At 46.2% G+C, this 22,327-nt stretch overlaps 1 protein-coding gene and 1 non-coding gene across 2 annotated transcripts in view; both read left to right on the top strand.

Annotated features, from left to right (window-relative positions):
• The window catches only part of LOC124613388 (follicle-stimulating hormone receptor-like), a 233,223-nt gene that overhangs the window by 190,559 nt on the left and 20,337 nt on the right, over positions 1-22,327 (top strand). Inside the window, exon 11 of the mRNA XM_047142091.1 lies at positions 12,453-12,681. Coding sequence (XP_046998047.1) covers positions 12,453-12,681 — 229 coding nt within the window. The remainder of the gene's footprint in view (positions 1-12,452; positions 12,682-22,327) is intronic.
• Positions 10,574-10,648, top strand: Trnas-cga. The gene has a single exon. It is a non-coding gene; the product is annotated as a tRNA-Ser (tRNA).

Below are 22,327 nucleotides of genomic sequence, written 5' to 3'. Positions count from 1 at the left end.
TGCACCGACTTGACAGAAAATCCTAGGAAGTTCTGGTCTCACATTAAATCAGTAAGTGGATCGAAACAGCATATCCAGACACCCTGGGATGATGATGGCATTGAAACAGAGGATGACACACGCAAAGCTGAAATACTAAATACCTTTTTCCAAAGTTGTTTCACAGAGGTAGACCACACTGCAGGTCCTTCTCTAAATCCTCGCACGAACGAAAAAATTGCTGACATCGAAATAAGTGTGCAAGGAGTAGAAAAGCAACTGAAATCACTCAACAGAGTAAAGTCCACTGGACCTGACGGGATACCAATTCGATTCTACACAAAGTACGCGAAAGAACTTGCCCCCTTATAACAGCCGTGTACAGCAAGGCTCTAGAGGAACGGAAGGTTCCAAATGAATGGAAAGGAGCACAGGTAGTTCCAGTTTTCAAGAAGGGTCGAGCAGATGCGCAAAACTACATGCCTATATCTCTGACATCGATCTGTTGTACAATTTTAGAACATGTTTTTTGCTCGCGTATCATGTCATTTCTGGAAATCCAGAATCTACTCTGTAGGAATCAACATGGATTCCGGAAACAGCGATCGTGTGACACCCAACTCTCTTTATTTGTTCATGAGACCCAGAAAATATTAGATACAGGCTCCCACATGGATGCCATTTTCCTTGACTTCCGGAAGGCGATCGATACAGTTCTGCACTGTCGCTGATAAACAAAGTAAGAGCATACGGAATATCAGACCAGATATGCGGCTGGATTGAAAAGTTTTACCAAACAAAACTCAGCATGTTGTTCTCAATGGAGAGACGTCTACAGACGTTAAAGTAACCTCTGGCGTGCCACAGGGAAATGTTATGGGGCCACTGCTTTTCACAATATATTTAAATGACCTAGTAGATAGTGTCGGAAGTTCCATGCAGCTTTTCGCGGATGATGCTGTAGTATACAGAGAAGTTGCAACATTAGGAAATTGCAGCGAAATGCAGGAAGATGTGCAGCGGATAGGCACTTGGTGCAGGGAGTGGCAACTGACCCTTAACATAGACAAATGTAATGTATTGCGAATACATAGAAAGAAGGACCTTTTATTGTATGATTATATGATAGCGGAACAAACACTGTTAGGAGTTACTTCTGTAAAATATCTGGGAGTATGCGTGCGGAATGATTTGAAGTGGAATGATCATATAAAATTAATTGTTGGTAAGGCGGGTACCAGGTTGAGATTCATTGGGAGAGTGCTTAGAAAATGTAGTCCATCAACAAAGGAGGTGGCTTACAAAAACACTCCTTCGACCTATACTTGAGTATTGCTCATCAGTGTGGGATCCGTACCAGGTCAGGTTGACGGGGGAGATAGATAAGATCCAAATAAGAGCGGCGCGTTTCGTCACAGGGTTGTTTGGTAAGCGTGATAGCGTTACGGAGATGTTTAGCAAACTCAAGTGACAGACTCTGCAAGAGAGGCGCTCTGCATTGCGGTGTAGCTTGGTGTCCAGGTTTCGAGAGGGTGCGTTTCTGGATGAGGTATCGAATATATTGCTTCCCCCTACTTATACCTCCCGAGGAGATCACGAATGTAAAATTAGAGAGATTCGAGTGCGCACGGAGGCTTTCCGGCAGTCGTTCTTCCTGCGAACCATACGCGACTGGAACAGGAAAAGGAGGTAATGACAGTGGCACGTAAAGTGCCCTCCGCCACACCCTGTTGGGTGGCTTGCGGAGTACAAATGTAGATGTAGGTAGACGCAGGCCCCGTACTGCACACACACCAGACAATGTGCAGAGAGTTAACGAATTGGTGACTGGTGACAGACGCATCACAGTGAACCAATTGTCACGCTGCGTTGGGATAGGGGAAGGAGGTGTTTGCAGAATACTGAAAGTGTTGGCGTTAAAAAAGGTTTGTGGCAGGATGTTGACAGTGGCTCACAAAGAAACAAGAAAAACGGTATGCAGCGAACTTTTGGAACAGTACGAGAATGGTGGAGATGAATTTCTTGGAAGAATTGTGAGAGGTGATGAAATATGGCTCCGTCATTTTTCACCAGAGACGAACAGGCAATCAATGAAGTGGCATGATGCAAACTCACTCAAGAAAAAAAAATTCAAAACCACACCTTCTACTGGAAAAGTTATGGCTACGGTGTTTTTCGATTCCGAAGGACTCTTGCTTGTGGACATCGTGCCAAGTGGAACCACCATAAATTCTGTTGCGTATGTGACGACACTGAAGAAACTTCAAGCTCGACTGAGTCGTGCTCGACCACATCGGCAAAAGCAGGATGTTTTGCTGCTGCACGACAATGCACGGCCACACGTCAGTCAAAAATCCATGGAAGCGATCATAAAACTCGGATGGACAACACTGAAACACCCGCCTTACAGTCCCGACCTAGCTCCATGCGACTATCATCTCTTTGGGAAACTGAAAGACTCCCTTTGTCGAACAAGGTTTCAAGATGGTGACTCCCTTGTGCACGCTGCCAAACAGTGGTTCCAACAGGCTGCTCCAGAATCTTTCCATGCGGGTATACAGGCGCTGGTTCCAAAATGGCGTAAGTCAGTTGAGAGATATGGAAATTATGTGGAGAAATGAAAATATTGTTCCTAAAGGATGTATCTACACAGTAAAACTTTCAAACATGTAGAATAAAAGATGGATTAAAAAAATTGTATGGATTTCCTTTGGAGTGACCCTCGTATGTCTGCATTTTCAACTGTTTTGAATATGTAATTTATTGTTGGCAGTGAAGCGGCTTCACTGCGTAAGGCAGTTTTAGTGTGAATTTGCAGTGGTGGATAGCAGCCATAAACGTAACTCAGGCTACATTGGCTTGGGTTGTTTGGCTTCAAATGGCTCTGAGCACTATGGGACTTAACATCTATGGTCATCAGCCTCCTAGAACTTAAAACTACTTAAACCTAACTAACCTGAGGACATCACACACATCCATGCCCGAGGAAGGATTCGAACCTGCGACAGTACCGGTCACGCGGTGCCAGACTGAAGCGCTTGGAACCGCTCGATCACACTGGCCGGCGGTTGTTTGGCGGAAGAGACCAAACTACGAGATTATCGGTCTGATCGGATTAGGGAAGGATGAGGAAGGAAGTCGACCGTGCCCTTTCAAAGGAACCATCCCGGCCTTTGCCTGAAGCGATTTAGGGAAATCATGGAAACCCAAATCAGGATGACCGGACGCGGGATTGAACCGTCGTCCTCCTGAATGCGAGTCCAGTGTGCTAACCACTGCGCCACCTCGCTCGGTCAGGCTACGTGAAGTTTCAAAGTATGCCAGACCAACGTGGGCGCAAGAGATGCTGAAACGTGGTGCTCAGTGGGACTGAGAGTATCTCTGGCCACAAGCTGACATCCAAACCAGCACACTAGCGCTAAACTAACGAGTGTCAGTACGTAACTAGAAGAGGCATATTCGTAAAAAATATGCGCACTGCCGAGTATAAATAGGGGGCACTCAAGTAATACTAGTGTCTTTAGTGTCACATCTGTCTGAGGCGACGGTGCTGCGCTACACGGGCGTCCATATGAAGCTTCCGACGGAGGAGCACACGTCCAGTCTGAGGCGGGGCCAAGGTTCGAACCCTCTGACTTCAAAAGGGACTCGAGCCAGCCAACAGTGGCCAACAGCAGCCCTCCTAACAGCACGGTCGGCCCCTGTCTAGAGGTAGGGAGTCGCATCCTGGCTGCTGCAGAGGACACCCGCCTGCCACCATTCGCTTTCTGCCCCTGTGGGGAGCCGGTCGGCATAGCGCGCGGCCGTCATCGAAGAATTCGCTGTTGGGGTAGCGTGCCTCGCCTTGGCTGTCACATCTGGGCCACGGGCAACGGGGCTGCGTCCTCAGCAAAGCAGGGCGACCAAAACCGTCGAGTGAGCGGTATTCGAAGCGAGTGGGACCATGAACGCCTGTACTGCCTGAGGCAATGAAAAATAAAATATTTAGAGACTTCTGTAGCGCCTCTACCCCTCACCACAGCCTCGAACCCACCATTTCCCTACCTCTGACGACTTCAACCGTCAGGAAAGTTATTCATGTTTTTGAATGCTCTGCGAATTTTTAGTTTCGAAATAGATGGATCGAAAAATTTACATTAAATTTTTCTTGAAAAATGAAATAAGGTGCACCACCACTTTCAAAATGTTCACTGTGGCTTTTGGCGAATCCACTATGAGTAGAACAAGAGTTTACGAGTGATATAAACAAACGTTTGTGAACCGTGAATTTACTTTTCAAAGAATTTTCTTAAGAATTTATTTTATTTACTAGCGATTCATCAAGAACATTAACATATTTAATCACACTATGTGAGCGTGGAAGTAGTTTCCAGGGAGTAACTGTTGAAATCATAATCAAATTGCTTTTAACAAATGGGAATTTTATTCCTAAATACGTTTTTTTTTAAAGAAACAGACTTAGAATTATAAGCAGAAAGCACCCTCTAAATATCAAGTACAATTTATTCAGAGGCAGAAAGAAACAAATTTTTGAGTGTATGATCTTTCGGGCTGAGAAGCTTGCCGCTCCCTTTTGATATGGCCGTAGCCACGACCGCTCACAACAACCTCTGAAAGAGTACCCTGGTAAAAATCTGCAACACACCATATTACTTTAAACTAAAAGTTTTAACATATCACACACACACAAACTATGCACCCCGTAGGAGGGATGGAAATGGTACAGAACACTAAAATTAAAAGATTAACTTGCCACCGAAGGTGCAACGTGATTTTAACTTCTAAGAAAAGTCTTACGGTGGAAGGGTGCAAACTTTATATGCTAAAATGATCATGAAATGCAGTCTTATATAAAATTATGCAAGGTTGGCCAAACGAGTTAACATGCTCTACAGTACACATACACCGCCTCTCAAGAAGATAGGCAAGGTAAAAACATATTTCAGGAATTAGTCCGTTACACTCCAAGCAATAAATTCGTTAACACATCGAATCCGACAAACATGGCAGAGGCAGCTACTAACGTACGGTAGATTGATAGGGCGATTACCGAACAACCCGAACCACAGGTTGCTCTAACCCGCCCCTACTCCACAAGGGAAGAACGAACCACCCAATTTATAAATAACCACCTTTGCGGGTGGGCAAACGGAGAAGAATGGTGGGACGACCCCAAAGCAAAACGGCTGGTTACCTCACCAAGAAAACAAGCAGAATTTAACAAGAGTAAATCAAACAACATATCACCAATCACCTAACTTATTATAAACTGCGATATCTCGAGAAGACCTGGCGCAGCGCCCCCAAATCGCTCCCCCTAACCGTCCGCTGCCAGCCGCTTCAACGGACGCAGGAAGGCGCGCCGATCTCCCGTCTTTCCTGGTCCGCACCAACCGACCGACTGCCCGCTGCTCCGTCCGTGACTGCTGTTCCGTCGCGACTGCACTGCTGGTGCGTCTCCCACTCACTTCCAGACACACGACGGCGGAAATACTGGCTCGGACCCAACCATGCAGAGGAAACACGCCCACTGCCAAACGACATCCCTGCACCAGAAAAGGACCGAGCCAAGCTCCACAAGATGGTAACTGAAGGGGCCCAGAAGCGCTCGGAGAACCATTTACATCACGGCGTCGCAGCTCGCACCGGCCAGACTGATGTCGTGGGTTGACTCCTGTTGCTCTCGTGTCGACCGCGAAGCCACTACCCCTCGCTATACGGCGCGGCCCACTGGACTCACGTGGCGACCTCACATGCACCGACGCCCAAGACGGACAAGTCATCTCGTGTCTCAGTGCGCGACCAACCAACCGATCGATCCAACCGCCAATGACCATTGCCTGAGCAAACTCAAGCAGACTGACGGCCTAACGCGCAGACTCAGATGCAGGAACTAAGCCCCGACCGGGCGACCACTCGCTGAGTTCTCCTGAGTTCTCTTACTGGCGGAGTGGAAAGACTCTCATTTTGCCAGTTGTAAAGATTGATCCGAACTACCGACTTACTAGCACTCGGAACGACAGACAGACACAAACTGCCTCACAAATTCCGACGAGAGATAAACTAGCAAGCTGGGGACGAGAGACTGACCCTGACTGACCGACTCATACCCCTGGCGAGCTCATAGCGCCCCTTAAATGGACGTGAACAGGCAACCTTTCCCCTTTTCCACCAGAGGGAGACACCAAAGCTGTGATTGCCACAGCGGTGTCACCACCAGAAACGAAGGGCGACTGCTTCACACTACGCGCCGCTGCGCGCTCTTCAAAACAGCAATTTTTACCACGGCTCAGTTTGAAAGAGTTCCGAGAAGACGTTGAAGACGACAACTGCCCTGGACGCCATAACACGTTAATTACTCACGACGAAGTGGAGGAAGTGAACAAATTGGTTATAGAAAATCGCTGAATCACCAACAGAGAAGTTGCTGATGATGTCGACATATCCTCTGGCTCATAGAAAGCGGTTATTGCGGATGTTTTCGATGTGAAATGCGTAGCAGCGAAGTTTGTTCCGAAACTGTTGATTTTCGATCAAAAACGACGTCGCAGGAATTTCTGAATAAAGTCGACAGTGATCCAGTACTTTTAAAGAAGGTTATAACAGGTGACGAAACATGGGTATATGGGTATGACGTCGAAACCAAGGTCCAACTGTTCCAGTGGAGTCCCACTGAAGAGCAAAAACCGAAAAAAGAAATTCTACAAGTTCGATCACATGTCAAGGTTCTTCTCACTATTTTATTCGATTATAGTGGGACAGTTCTAAAAAAAAAATGGTTCAAATGGCTCTGAGCACTATGGGACTCAACATCTTAGGTCATAAGTCCCCTAGAACTTAGAACTACTTAAACCTAACTAACCTACGGACATCACACACACCCATGCCCGAGGTAGGATTCGAACCTACGACCGTAGCAGTCCCGCGGTTCTGGACTGCAGCGCCAGAACCGCTAGACCACCGCGGCCGGCAGGGACAGTTCTTCATGAATTCTGGCTTATGGTCGAACGGTCAATAAGGGATGCTACTTGTATATGATTCCCCGTTTCTGTCAAGCAATCCGAACAAAACGACCAGACTTACGGGAAACCACCCGTGGATATTACATCACGATAATACTCCTGCTCACATCTCAATGCTCGTTCCTGATTTTTTGGCAAAAAACAAAACTGTTATGTTACCTCAGCCACCGTATCCGCCGGAGATGGTAACCTACGACTTCTTTTTATTCCCGAGGCTGAAGAGATCCATCAAAGGACGTCGTTTTGCCGTCATTGAGGAGATAAAAACAGAATCGCGGGAGGAGTTGAAAACACTAACGAAAAGCGAGTTCCAACATTGGAGAAAGAGCTGTCATAAGCGTATTACGTATCAGAGGGACTGCTCTGAAGGGGAAAGAGTTGATGTTGATTAATAAGTGACGATTATTTAAGAAAAACAAAAAATCCGATCACTTTTTGGTCACAACTTGTACACATATGTATTTGAAATTTGAAGACCTAGTGCACCATTTTAGCGAGATACTAACTGCCCACAAGGGAACGTACGAACTTCTCTTCACCGATTGGATTCGTATTGACAGTGTCTGCAGGGCATCACCAGGACTGCAACATATGCAAACAGGGAGCCGTCACTTTCACCCTTTTCGAAAAAATCTATTCTGAAATCTGTAGACGTCTTTGTATACCTTGTATGATCGCTGCTATGCAACGTGTCCACAGCCGAGAAGTAAGTGCGTAGTTTTATAGATGTGAGGCCTCTGTATCGATTCCTCTTGCGGCCCTACTTCTTTTCGTGAGTTATCTACACCAATAATCGTCGCTATGCGTCGGTATCCGAGGTACGCATCGAAAAATGTGTGACGACCGAGAACCGTTTATGAATGTAAACCAAGTTTGTTTTGCAGTAGATACAGTGAAAAAACCGTGGGCATGAAAAAGTTCATCTGCTGTATATCGCGATAATGGTTGTCTTCCATGTTTGTACCATCGGTATTTTCCTCATCTCATTCAGGCAGTGCTGCATAGGTTATACATTAGAGTTTCACAAATATAGTTACAGTTAAATGACTACACCACTTTGATTCAAAGTTCTCGTGTTGCCTTCTTTCATTTGCAATCTTCTTAAGAACCTTTTTTTCTTTTTTCTAGGTTAAAATTACAAAAACAGAAAACGAATCATTAAATATTGATATTTTCCGCTATTATAATAAATATCTTGTTAGAACTGCATGGGAATGAAGAAAAAACCTAGCAGCAGCGAGATTAGATCTAGAGACATCGGCCTATGAAACTAATCCCTTACTCTGTTCGCTGCTCTCTCTTTGAACACTAGCGGCTCTGCAGAGCATTACAACACAAACATGCATATAATTTTTAAACTCGATTTTCTCAAAAACGGTTGAGAGGTGCGCTTTCCTGTTTGGGATGACCTGTAACTCTGTAATTTTGAGGTACTTCTGTAGCCAGTAAAATCCCGAGACCCGTCGCTGACAGAACGTGTCTGACACCAGCTCTGGTATTAACTTCATCCCTGTGACAGGACCGCGGACATCGAGAACGAGTTACAACAGTTGTCAGTCAACTTGCCTTATGAGAGGATCCAATGGCTTTGTGACACACTTCCAAACCTAACCAGAGGATGCATCAAGGCCAGAAGGGCTGCAACGCCATCTGATTAGTGGATTCATACAGCCAAAGTTGCTTAGTTTCTATGGTAACGAAAGTAAGATCACATCATCTCTCAACCCGTGAAATATAATTTCGTTTCCTCCTCCCTTTCTCGGCACTTCACTTGATTTGTCATGCAGTGGGTTTTCAGTAAACATGGATTAGCATAGAGGCCTAGTATCCTGGGTAGATTATTTGTTTACCCTCTGCCAGGCACTTAAATCTGATTTTTAAAGTATCCATGTAGATGTAGATGTACCCTAAACTTGGGTTTCTTATTTTAATATCTCTGTTTTATATATGTATATAGTATTCAAACGTTATGTTAGCATTTGCATGCGTGATGAAAACTCCAAATACTGAATTCAGCGTCTCAGCTGTATTTAGTATTCAGATTCAACTGATATGATGAGAACACAAATCTGAACCTGTTAATTTCCTTTACATATGCGCAAAAATTTCCTATCTTTTTCTAAAAAATTTTTTCCAGGAAATTGTTTTAGGATGGTGCAGCACTTGTGATGGATGCATGATTTGCCTTTATATTTCCGTATCAGTTTTCCGAAATCCTCTTCTCAGTGAGAGTGTAGCCTGTGATTATTCACAAAGTTTTTCGATTGTTTCTATCAAACCATGTTGGGATATCTTACTTTACTTACCTCGTATTTTTCCACAGCGTGGTTCAAAATATCTTTTAATTTGACCACAGCATTTTCAATTTTATCTAAATGATCTCGTCTTTTTTAGCAGGTTGTTAGTAACAATCCACGTCTTCTAGTAAACATAAAACCACCCACAGTATATTAATTAAGTTATTTGATTGCTGAATATCGCTTCCGTAATATTATCTTAGTTACCAAACTCGTTTTTCTTTGACGACACTCTAGAAGAGTTGGATCTGTTTGTAGCCAGGAGCTTAAAAGATATTGCTTCCAGGTATCAGCTGGATTTATTATTACTTCGCCTACAAACAACATATTTCATTGTTTTTAATACACGTTATATGCTTGAAATATGTGATTACACTATCCTTGTTGCTGTATATAGATTACGTCATACGAATATATAGTTATTTAAAATATTCTTGCGTTATTTTTTCTTTTTTTGTCCTTGTGTCTGTAGTGGTGAATGGGGGGGGGGGGGAGGGAGAGTAGTGTGGAAGGTCAGTCTATTATTGGTGTTATTATAATTATTACTCATAGAACAAACTGGTAAGCCATGCACGCATACAGCAACAGATATCCCATATAACGTGTGATATCCGTAGAGGTTGTTTCACTTGCATAACAATGTGTGCCCCAAAATAAAGGAGACAGGAGGAAGGTGAGATGTTTTATGACGGTCTATAGAAAACACGAGACTACCATGCACGGACAGGGAGGGGATGGCTAATACATAAGTAGAAATATTGCGAGAAATGCATGCTTGAACATTAATGCAGGCGCTATATAATCATGCAGGATGTTGTATTTGACGATGAATGACACCCTCCATACGTTGCAAGAATCAGTCGTGGTGAAAAGAGTGTCCTGTGTAGTTCTGAGAGCATTATCCCGGAGCTAAGCGCACTCGAGCGTGGGAAAATTGTTGGTGCTCGTATGGGGTGCTTCAGTAACCAAGGTCGAAGTCTTTGCTGTTTCAAGAGGCACAGTATCGAAGATTTGTACCGCATACTGGAAAAGAGGAAAAACGTTCCAGAATGAAATTTTCACTCTGTAGAGGAGTGTGCGCTGATATGAAACTTTCCTGGCAGATTAAAACTGTGTGCCGGACCGAGACTCGAACTCGGGACCTTTGCCTTTCCGCAGTATCCTTTCTTCCAGGAGTGCTAGTTCTGCAAGGTATGCCGGACAGCTTCTGCGAAGTTTGGAAGGTAGGAGACGAGGTACTGGCGGAATTAAAGCTGTGAGGACGGGTCGGAGTCGTGCTTGGGTAGCTCAGTTGGTAGAGCACTTGCCCTCGAAAGGCAAAGGTCCCGAGTTCGAGTCTTGGTCCGGCACACAGGAAAGTTTCAGGAAAAACGTTCCGCTGATTCACAACGCGGACGACAGTGTGTGCCGGGTGATCGTGAGAGCTGATCATTGGAAAGTACAACTGTTACGAAGGTCACTGCAGAAGTAATTTTTATACTCGTGAAATCGGTCTCCATCAGAACAACACGAAGGGAGCGCTATAAGGAGGGAATTGCACAGCGTGCTGAAATTTGTAACCCACTCATCAGTGATGTAAATGACCTTAAAAAGACCTTGAATCCAAGCCACAAAATCTGCACGATGGAAGCAAGTCATTTTGTCGGATAAATTTCGTTTCACACTGACGCCACTTTCTGGGCCAAGTTACTTCCCATCAGTGAAATATGGCGGAACTCTATTGTAATTTGAGCAGCCATATCACGATATATTATGGGCCCCATAGGTACCCTGCAAGGTCGCATTACTCCAAAAGATAATGTGGTTGTTTTTGGTGGTCACTTCCAGCTATAAAGATTCTGTGTTCCAGAACGATAGGGCCCATGTTCCCAAAGCTCGTATCGTCCAGAACTGATTTTGAGAGCAAGAGGATGAACTGCCGCATCTCCTCAGACCACCACAGTCACCAGTCTCAATATTATTGAACCTCTGAATTCTAATTTGGAGAAAATTTTTGTGGCGGCGTTCGTAGCGACAAGCATTTCGCTGTAGAAACGGCTTACGAAGTCACCGCCACACTTTTAATATTGGGCCGACCGGTCCGCTGGAACAGTGAACAGAAAGATGAAAACCCAAACACTCTGATTAAATAAAAGTCGGTACTTATCTTTATTAACGAAGATACAGAAACACAGTAGTGAACTCCGTGTCTACAGAAATCTGTCTAGTTCGAGTCGGAGCGGCTAGGTCAGCGTCGGCTGACGACAAACAACAACTCTGCTGCGATGAACACACAACTGACTAGCAAGTACACAATTCGGTGGCGAGTATACAACTGAGCGGCGAATACAGAACTGTCCTAGCGCTCGCGACTCCAGCGCTTAAGAAACCAGAAGCCAGCGGTGGCGCGCGCAGACTTGCGGCGATTTCCTGTCTCGCTGGCGCTGCTTATGCGGACGGCGTCCGGACTTCGATGCTGCCAACCTTTTGGCAGCGGGCTCGGGTGGCATTACTGGCTAGGATATAACAAAAATAGTGCGTGATTCACCTCCACCAATATTAACTCAACTTTTTTGGAAGAATATTGGTATAAGATTGCCTTGAAACCAACGCGGCCTGTATTTGTCCATTCCGAGACGACATGAAACTGTTTCGAATGGTAACGGTTTTCCTAAATCGTATTAGGCATGGTGTTGGGTTGTGTTTGCGAAGTTTCCGTACTTTTGTCCACCCCCGTACACAAGTATATTCTTGGATCGCTTGAGAATATTGCTGCAACTATTGTCACAGCTCGATTCCTTCCTTCATCCGTCTTTAGTCCCTGACACGTTTAACATTCGCGAAATGCTTCCGTGGTCGCTTGTTTTCTGTGTGCGTACGCCGAACTATCAAAGATAATAATAACGAGCGTATGGCATTGGTGGCCGAGAGACCCCTCACGGGGCGGTTCGGCCACCGCTCCACACGTTCTTTAACGCCACTACGGCGACTTGCGAGTGAATGAGGACGGAATGATGACGAAAGACACACAACACCCAGTCATCTCGAAACAGAGAAAATCCCTGACCCCGCCGGCAATGGAACCCGGGACCCCGTGCGCGGAAATCGAGAACGCTACCGCAAGACCACGAGCCGCGGACTACCAAAGATCTTTTGGTGTGTTGTGTGTCGCCAGGTGCGGGCTGCCAGGCGGCTGGGGTGCTGACGGTGTTCGCGTCGGAGCTGTCCGTGTTCACGCTGACGGTGATCACGTGCGAGCGCTGGTACACCATCACGTACGCCATCCACCTGAACCGCCGGCTGAAGCTGCGGACCGCCGCCAAGATCATGGCCGCCGGCTGGTGCTACGCCGTCTGCATGGCCGTGCTGCCACTGCTCGGCGTCAGCAGCTACTCCAAGACCAGGTCTGTAGCTGCTCATTTCCTTCGCCATTCACTGTGCTGCAGTTTGTACAGCAATAGAGGTGGTATTACGAAATAATTTGTTTATTTATTATCCTGACGAGCAATACATACCTTAAATGCTCCACGAGCAATACATACCTTAAATTTTTAATCGTACTTCTGTTTGAGTTACATACGTATGAGAAATTATTACAAAAAACAATTACCAACACAATAATAATAGTGAATAAAGTAATAATAATAATAGGCATTCGTATAATAGTAAGTCTAAAGGACATTAAGAATAAGTATAGTATTGATTAGATTGCACAGTTTGAGCCGTGCTTAGTGTCACCAGAAGCGGAAATCATAAGATTGAAACGACAGTGACAATAACAGTAAACTATCATAACAGCGCTTGAAACGTCTCCATAGACAAATTAATGAATTACTGTGCTGGTAAACCCCATACGTTATTTGATTTTCAAACAGCTGAGCAAAACTGAACGTACTCATACATTTCTCTCTTTACTTATTCTGATCATCACTAAACCGACGCACAATAATTTTAGCGCAACGCAATCTGACTTTCAATAATCCCTACAAAAGATTGGCCCTGACTAACAATAACCTATACCTTTCATGAATCACTTACCTCACAAAAATCTTCGTTACTCGAACTACTGCAATACAGCGAGCGCCAATACTGCCAGCTCAATAAAAGATTCTAATTACTGAAGGCACCAACTACTGATAGGCATAGTTAGCAAATGAAAGATTTTGATAGAGAACAATGTATTTACCTTAATAGTGTTCAAAAGTCATTATATATATATATATATATATATATATATATATATATATATATATATATATATATATATATATATCAGTTCATGACATCCAGTCTTACAAATTTACTGTCTGTGATGGACACACGTCCACATCATCCGCTCTCAAAAAACTCCGACATCTCTCTCCCCACATCCACCACTGCTGACGGCTCACCTCCTACTACGCAACGCTACGCGCTGTTCACATCCAACTACCCAACACTACAATAGCGAATATTCCAACAATGCCAACCAGCCGCAGACTGCACACAGCACAGCCAGTGATTTTCATACGGAGCGCTACGTGGCGTTACCAATATGAAAATCTAAACAGGCTACTTACACGCTGTGTAGACAAATGGCAATGAAAAGTCATTGAGGAAATGCAGGTGATGTGGGGCAGGGTGTTGACGAGTGTGAGTTGCAGGCAAGTAAACAGAAGAGGTAAGTATTATGACAGAAAGTGGGCCATTATCTTTCTCATGAGATTAGAAAGGAATTCAGTTTCTCTCGTATTTTGAGGAAGTTCGTTCCAAAATATGGTTACCGATACAGTTTATGTTTTTGAAATGATATGTTGTGTTATAGAGAGGATTTTATTTAGTGGAAATGGTATATTTAGTTCAGGTGGTAGTGTTAGTGTTGAAGATAACTAGCAGCACTGCAATCATTCAGAAACCGATATGGCAAACATTGTGTATGATAATCCCTACGCCCATCGGGTCGAGCCATCATAATTATTCGTGTCCAGGAGTGACATGATCGAAGCAGCGAATGTCTTGCGGACTGCAATGCGAGATGCCTATAACAGTTTCCACAACGAAACTTTGTCTCGAAACCTGGCAGAAACTCTTAGAGATTCTGGTCGTATGTGAAGCATGTTAGCGACAAGAAACAATCAATGCCTTCTCTGCGCGATGGCAATGGAGATACTATCGAAGACAGTGCTGCCAAAGCAGAGTTACTAAACACAGCCTTCCGAAATGCCTTCCCAAAATAAGACGAAGTAAATATTCCAGAATTCGAGTCGAGAACAGCTGCCAACAGGAGTAACGTAGAAGTTAATATCCTCGGAGTAGTGAAGCAATTTAAATCACTTAATAAAAGCAAATGCAGACTGTATACCAATTAGGTTCCTTTCGGAGTATGCTGAGGCATTAGATCCACACTTAGCAAACACATACAACCGTCCCCCCAGGGGATCCACAACTCTTTTGTGGATACGTGCGTAGCGAGCACGGGGCCCCGAGCTAATGTGGCCTTCCTTCCTTTCCGGGCTGCATACCTTCCCTTTCCGCATCCTTCCCCATCCCCTGTCTTCACCCCCCCCCCCTCACCTCTGGTTCTTTCCTTCACTTTCTCCCCCTCTGGGAGTATGGTTTGCGCCTACGTCCGGAGACGGACGCTTGTAAATGTACCACATTCTTCTTCTTCCTTGCTTGTATGTCTTCTTCCTTCCTTTGTCCTTCTCTTTTCCTTACCTCTTCTCTTTACCCTTTTCTCCGCTGCGGCGTTTGAGACCCCCTCTTCTTTCCTTTCCCTTTCTCTTTCTTCCTCCCTGTGCGTGTCTGAAGGCCGACCCACGCACTTCCATGCGTAGCCGGTGACGGGGTAACGCGTAATTCCCCGCCCCGGGTAGACAGGTAGGACACGTACGTACCCCCTGGTAAAGGCCAGGCCCAGGGAGGGGTGATTACCCGAGCTGATACCTTCCGAAAGTGCCGATTGGTCCCTCCGTCCGTTTGTCGGGAGGTGTGACCTGAGGTGTGAACAATCACCTAAGGCGGGTGTGCCCTCGGTGAGGGCCCCCACAAGGGAGGAGCGCGCCATCGGAGACGCCGGTAATCATGGGGGATTCTTCCGCAATGGTTTCCTCACCTTCCACTATGTCTGCTCACAAACGTAAGTTCACTGAGTCTCAGCCACAGACGGTTCTTCCATCGTTGCCACAGTTCCTTGTTGTTTCTCGGTCTGACGAAGGTCACGACTTTTCCACGGTCAACCCTTTCATTATTCAGAAAGGTGTCGACGCAATTGCTGGTCCTGTAAAGTCTTGTTCCAGATTACGGAATGGTACCCTGTTGTTAGAAACACACAGTGCCCTCCAGGCTCAAAAATTGCTGCGTACTTCTCTGCTCCACACCTTCCCTGTCCGGGTGGAACCGCACCGTACCTTAAATTCCTCGCGTGGAGTCGTTTATACACGCTCCCTCGATGGATTGTCTGACGAAGAAATTCAGCACTACCTGTCTGACCAGGGCGTCACCGCTGTTCATCGGGTTATGAAAAGGGTTGACTCGAACATCATTCCAACCCGCACTGTCTTCTTGACATTTGACAAAGTTCAACTCCCATCAAAAATCAAAGCAGGCTATGAGATAATTTCCGTTCGCCCTTATGTCCCAAACCCTACGTGTTGCTATCGATGTCAGCGGTTCAATCACACCAGCCAGTCCTGTTCCAATCCGGCCAAATGTGTTACGTGTGGCAAGGATGCCCATGAGGGTGCTTGTCCACCTCCATCCCCTCACTGCATCAACTGTATGGGTGACCACGCTGCTTCCTCTCGAGATTGCCCCGTTTTTAAGGATGAAAAGCTCATCCAGGAAATAAGAGTGAAGGAAAAGGTGTCGACCTTTGCTGCTCGAAAGTTACTCGCCAGTCGACAGCCCACCGTGCCTCAGAAAGGAAAATACAGCACTGTTCTTGCTTCTCCTCGGCCAACAAAGGAGGCGGCCACGCAGACTTGCGACCTCACATTTAGTACCACGGTCGTCAGATCGGCCAGTGCAAAGATCGCCCGTTCAACCTCACCACTTTCGCCTGCCCACTCTATGGCTCACCCTTCGTCGGGTTCTGCTAACTCTCGAGCCCAAAAGTCAGACGCCAAGTCTTCGAAAAAAGAGCATTCTCGTGAAGAGTTTTTACGTACTGCAACTTCACAACCATCGGTTCCTCCTTCATCTAAACATCATACCTCCAAGAAGGCTACGAAGAAACACAGTTCCTCTCCTTCTCCGCCAAGGCGTGTCCCAACTACAGCACCACCTGGCGGAAATCGCCCTCGGCCATCTTCCGTGTCGCCGAGGCGCACTGCTGGTGGCCGGTCAACTGGCCGATCGTTGGTGGCAGGAGCTGCTCCTGACCAACCTATGGATCAGGATCTTCTGCCTTCGACTGAATGCCATTCCATGCTGTCGGTCGCAAGCTCTGAGCAGTCGTTGAGTTGACAGCGCCCTTGGTCACGTTTCTCCATTTTCTGTTGACCCTATGTCCATTATCCACTGGAATATCCGCGGCATTCGCGCCAATCGGGATGAATTGTCGATCCTCTTACGATCCTACTCGCCGGTCATCTTCTGTCTTCAGGAAACAAAGCTGCGTCCCCATGACCGCTTTGTTCTCCCTCATTTTCAGTCCGTCCGATATGACCTCCCCTCTGTTGAAGGCACTCCAGCCCATGGAGGACTCATGATTCTGCTCCATGATACTCTCCATTATCACCCAATCCCCTTAAACAGTTCCTTCCAAGCTGTCGCCGTCCGTCTTTCCCTTTCTGGATACACGTTCTCTCTATGTACGGTATACATTCCATCGTCTACATCACTGGCACGAGCTGATCTCCTTCATCTTCTTGATCAGCTTCCACCCCCCTATTTGCTGGTTGGGGACTTCAATGCCCACCACCCGCTTTGGGGATCTCCACATCCTTGTCCACGTGGCTCACTATTGCTAGACGTCTTCCACCAAGCGGATCTAGTCTGCCTCAACACTGGGGTCCCCACATTTTTGTCTGCCTCCACGGCAAATTTATCTCATTTGGACCTTGCGGTCGGTACTGTTCCGCTAGCCCGGCGCTTCGAATGGTTCGCCCTTGATGATACACACTCGAGTGACCACTTTCCATGTGTCCTTCGACTGCAGCCTCAACTGCCATATATGCGCTCGCGACGCTGGAAGTTTGCCCAAGCCGATTGGACACTTTTTTCGTCTCTAGCGACATTCGATGACCGTCGCTTTCCCAGCATCGACGATGAGGTCACACATTTTACCGACGTTATTCTCACAGCTGCGGAACGTTCAATACCACGCACCTCCGAATTGCCCCGGCGCCCCCCAGTTCCTTGGTGGAACGAGGCATGCCGTGACGCAATACGTGAGCGGCGACGTGCTCTTCGCATTTTCCGTCACCATCCAACTTTGGCCAACTGTATCCGATATAAGCAGCTCCGTGCGCGATGCCGTCGCGTCATCCGCGATAGCAAGAAGGCAAGCTGGCAATTCTTTATTAGCTCATTTAACACCTTCACTCCCTCCTCAGAAGTTTGGAGTCGGCTTCGACGGTTCTCAGGCGCGCCGAGTTTCTCCCCGGTCTCTGGGCTCACTGTCGCGCATGATACCTTAGTGGACCCCGTCACAATTTCTAACTCATTGGGTCAGCACTTTGCTGAGATTTCGAGCTCTTCAAATTACCCGCCAGCGTTTCTCCCGAAGAAACGTGCAGCGGAAGTGCGACATCTCGCTTTCTCCTCTCAAAATCGCGAAAGCTACAATACTGTTTTCTCCATGCGCGAACTCCAACATGCACTCTCTTCTTCTCGCTCCTCCGCCCCAGGACCGGATGGTATCCATGTCCAAATGTTGCTGCATTTATCAACCCATAGCCTGCGCTACCTCCTTCGCCTTTATAATCGCATTTGGACTGACAGTACCTTTCCCAGGCGATGGCGGGACGCTATTGTCGTTCCCGTTCCGAAACCTGGAAAGGACAAACATCTCCCCTCTAGCTATCGCCCCATTTCTCTCACGAGTAGTGTCTGTAAGGTTTTGGAGCGTATGGTGAATTACCGTTTAGCTTGGTGGCTGGAATCCCGCAGTCTTTTAACACCAGCCCAATGCGGATTCCGACAACATCGTTCTGCCGTTGACCATCTTGTTGCTCTCTCCACTTATATCATGAACAATTTCCTCCGGAAACGCCAAACGGTAGCAATATTTTTTGATCTGGAGAGAGCATACGATACCTGTTGGAGGACAGGCATCCTCCGCACACTGTTCTCTTGGGGCTTTCGAGGCCGGCTGCCCCTTTTTCTTCGCGAATTTATGGCAGAGCGCACATTTAGGGTGCGGGTGAACACTACTCTATCCCGTACTTTCTCCCAAGAAAACGGGGTACCCCAGGGCTCCGTGCTGAGTGTTGTACTGTTTGCCATTGCCATTAATCCAATTATGGATTGTCTCCTTCCTGATGTCTCGGGCTCCCTCTTTGTGGACGATTTTGCGATCTACTACAGCTCTCAACGGACCAGCCTTCTTGAAAGACGTCTTCAAGGATGTCTCGATCGCCTCCACTCGTGGAGCATCGATACCGGCTTCCGTTTCTCACCCAGTAAGACCGTTTGTGTTAATTTTTGGCGACGTACGGAGTTTCTTCCGCCCTCCTTACATCTAGGTCCTGTAAACCTTCCGTTTTCCAACGTCGCTAAATTCTTGGGTCTTATGTTTGACAGAAAACTGTGCTGGTCCTCCCACGTTTCCTATCTTTCGGCTCGCTGTCTGCGTTCCCTTAACACCCTCCGTGTCCTGAATGGCACCTCTTGGGGAGCGGACCGAGTGGTCCTTCTCCGCCTCTATCGCGCCTTAGTGCGCTCGAAATTGGATTATGGAAGCATAGTCTACTCCTCTGCTCGGCCGTCTATTCTTCGGCGTCTCGACTCTATCCACCACCGTGGATTACGTTTAGTGTCTGGAGCTTTTTACACCAGCCCTGTGGAAAGCCTTTATGCTGAGACTGCTGAACCTCCGCTATCCAATCGGCAGGCAGTCCTTCTGAGTCGTTATGCTAGCCATTTGTCTTCCATGCCTGCTAATCCAGCCCATGACCTTTTTTTCGACGCCTCCCTTGATGTCGGGTATGCAGGCCGCTCCTCCTCCCTACTACCCCCGGGAGTCCGCTTCCGTCAACTGCTCCATTCCCTTTCCTTCCGCTTTCCTAAAACCTTCTTGACAACTTGGGGTACAGCACCGCCTTGGCTCCGTCCCCGGATCGACTTGCTCAGAGGCCTATGTCAATTTCCCAAGGATGGTACCCCTACACTTGTTTACCGTCGGGCATTTGCTGCTCTATGTGCACAAATGACGGAAGCCACATTTATTTACACCGATGGCTCGAAAACATCGTTAGGTGTAGGGGGTGCCTATATTGTTGGCGACACCCCAAATCACTTTCAGCTTCCCGACCAGTGTTCGGTTTATACTGCGGAGCTTTACGCTATTCTCCAGGCTGTCCACTACATCCGCCGCCATCAGCGGATACAGTACGTAATCTGCTCAGATTCTCTCAGCTCTCTCCTAAGTCTCCAAGCTCTTTATCCTGTGCACCCTCTGGTCCACCGGATTCAGGACTGTCTGCGCTTGCTCGACCTGGGGGGCGTCTCAGTGGCGTTCCTCTGGCTCCCAGGACACGCTGGTATCTGTGGAAATGAGGCGGCCGATATAGCGGCCAAGGCTGCAGTCTCTCTTCCTCGGCCAGCTATTCAGTCTCTTCCGTTTACCGACCTACGGAGCGGTTTATGTCGCCAAGTTGCTCATTTATGGCATGCGCATTGGTCAACACTTCCCCATAGTAAATTGCGGGAAGTGAAAGCCCTTCCTTGCGCATGGACCTCTTCCTCCCGATCGCGTCGTCGGGAGGAGGTAATTTTAGCTAGACTCCGAATAGGGCACTGTCTTTTTAGTCATCGACATCTTTTAAGCGGTGATCCTCCCCCACTCTGTCCCCACTGCTCTCAGCTGTGGACGGTCAGACACCTTTTAATTGAATGCCCCTATTTTAATCCGTTACGCTCCCATCTATAGCTATCGCCCTATCTCTCGTCGATTTTAGCAGATGACACGCGCTCAGCTGACCGCGTTCTACAGTTTATTAGTGACAGTGAAATGACGTCAGTCATTTGAAGCCTTTTTTTTGGGGGACAACCAACCCCTTTCTATAGTGGATTTTTAAGCATTCCTTCTGCCTTTAGTTTCTCAACTTTTATGACTTTGTTCCCATTGCTGCTGATTTTAAATTTCGTTTTTTTCCTGTTTTCTACGTCACGGGCTGGGCGCTAATGACCATAGAAGTTTTGCGCCCTAAAACCACAAAAAAAAAAAAAAAAAAAAAAACATACAACCGTTCGCTCGACGAAAGATTCTTACCCAAGGACTGAAATGTTGCACAGGTCAGAGCAATATTCAAGAAAGGTAGTAGGAGTAATCCACTAAATTACAGGCCCATATCTTTAACGTGGATATGCAGCAGGATTTTAGAACATATATTGTATTCGAACATTATGAATTACCTCGTGAAAACGGTCTATTGACACACAGCCAACATGGGTTTAGAAAACATCGTTCCTGTGAAACACAACTAGCTCTTTATTCACATGAAGTGCTGAGTGCTATTGATAAGTGATTTCAGATCGATTCTGTGTTCTTGGATTTCCGGAAGGCTTTTGAAACTGTACCACACAAGCGGTTCATAGTGAAATTGCGTGCTTATGGAATATCGTCTCAGTTATGTGACTGGATTTGTGATTTCCTGTCAGAGAGTTCACAGTGCGTAGTAATTGACGAAAAGTCATCGAGTAAATCAGAAGTGATTTCTGACATTCCCCAAGGTAGTGTTATAGGCCCTTTGCTGCTCCTTATCTATATAAACAATTTTGGAGACAATCTGAACAGCCGTCTTCGGTTGTTTGCAGATGACGCTGTCGTTTATCGACTAATAACATCAGAAGATCAAAACAAACTGAAAAACGATTTAGAAAAGATATCTGAATGGTGTGAAAAGTGGCAGTCGACCCTGAATAACGAAAAGTGTGAGGTCATCCACATGACTGCTAAAAGGAACTCGTCAAACTTCGGTTACACGATGAATCAGTCTAATTTGAAAGCAGTAAATTCAACTAAAAACCTAGGTATTACAATTACGAACAATTTAAATTGGAAGGAACAGATACAAATGTTGTGGGGAAGGCTAACCAAAGACTGTGTTTTATTGGCAGGACACTTAGAAAATATAACAGACCTACCAAGGAGACGGCCTACACTATTCTTGTCCGTCCTCTTTTAGAATACTGCTGCGCGGTGTTGGCTCCTCACTAGATAGGACTGAAAAAAATTCAAAGAAAGGCAGCTCGTTTTGTATTATCGCGAAATATGGGACAGAGTGTCACAGAAATGGTTCAGGTTTTGGGCTGGAAATCATGAAAAGAAAGGCGTTTTTCGTTGCGACGGAATCTTCTCACGAAATTCCAGTCACCAACTTTCTCCTCCGAATGTGAAAATGTTTTGTTGACGCCGACCAACATAGGTAGGAACGATCACCACGATAAAATAAGGGAAATCAAAGCTCGTACGGTAAGATATAGGTGTTCATTATTTCCGCGCGCTATACGAGACTGGAATAATAGAGAATTGTGAAGGAGGTTTGATGAACCCTCTGCTAAGCACTTGAATGTGATTTGCAGAGTATCCATGTAGATGTCCCAATGTATCCAGGAGTTTATAACTTCGCTCCTAAGTCATTTAAGCAACCAACAATTCTATTATACGCAAGTAATAATCGCCAATTCTAGTCAGCATGAATTCTCATACGATGGCGCCATAATCCAGTAGGGCGGAAATTGTGACGTAAGCTTCAGAGGAAATACAACTTTTATATTTCCGTAGTAAAGTGAGTGAATTTACGTACGAGGGCGTGCTGAAAAGTAATGCAACAGAATTTTTGCTGTGAAAACTCTTAAAGCTTTTTAAATAAGACAAACATTATTAATATTTTACATCCTTAT

This window comes from Schistocerca americana, chromosome 4 (genome assembly GCF_021461395.2).
Source record: "Schistocerca americana isolate TAMUIC-IGC-003095 chromosome 4, iqSchAmer2.1, whole genome shotgun sequence".
NCBI lineage: Eukaryota > Metazoa > Arthropoda > Insecta > Orthoptera > Acrididae > Schistocerca > Schistocerca americana.
Note: the sequence above shows the minus strand (reverse complement) of the source record. Positions and strands in the feature narration are given on the sequence as shown.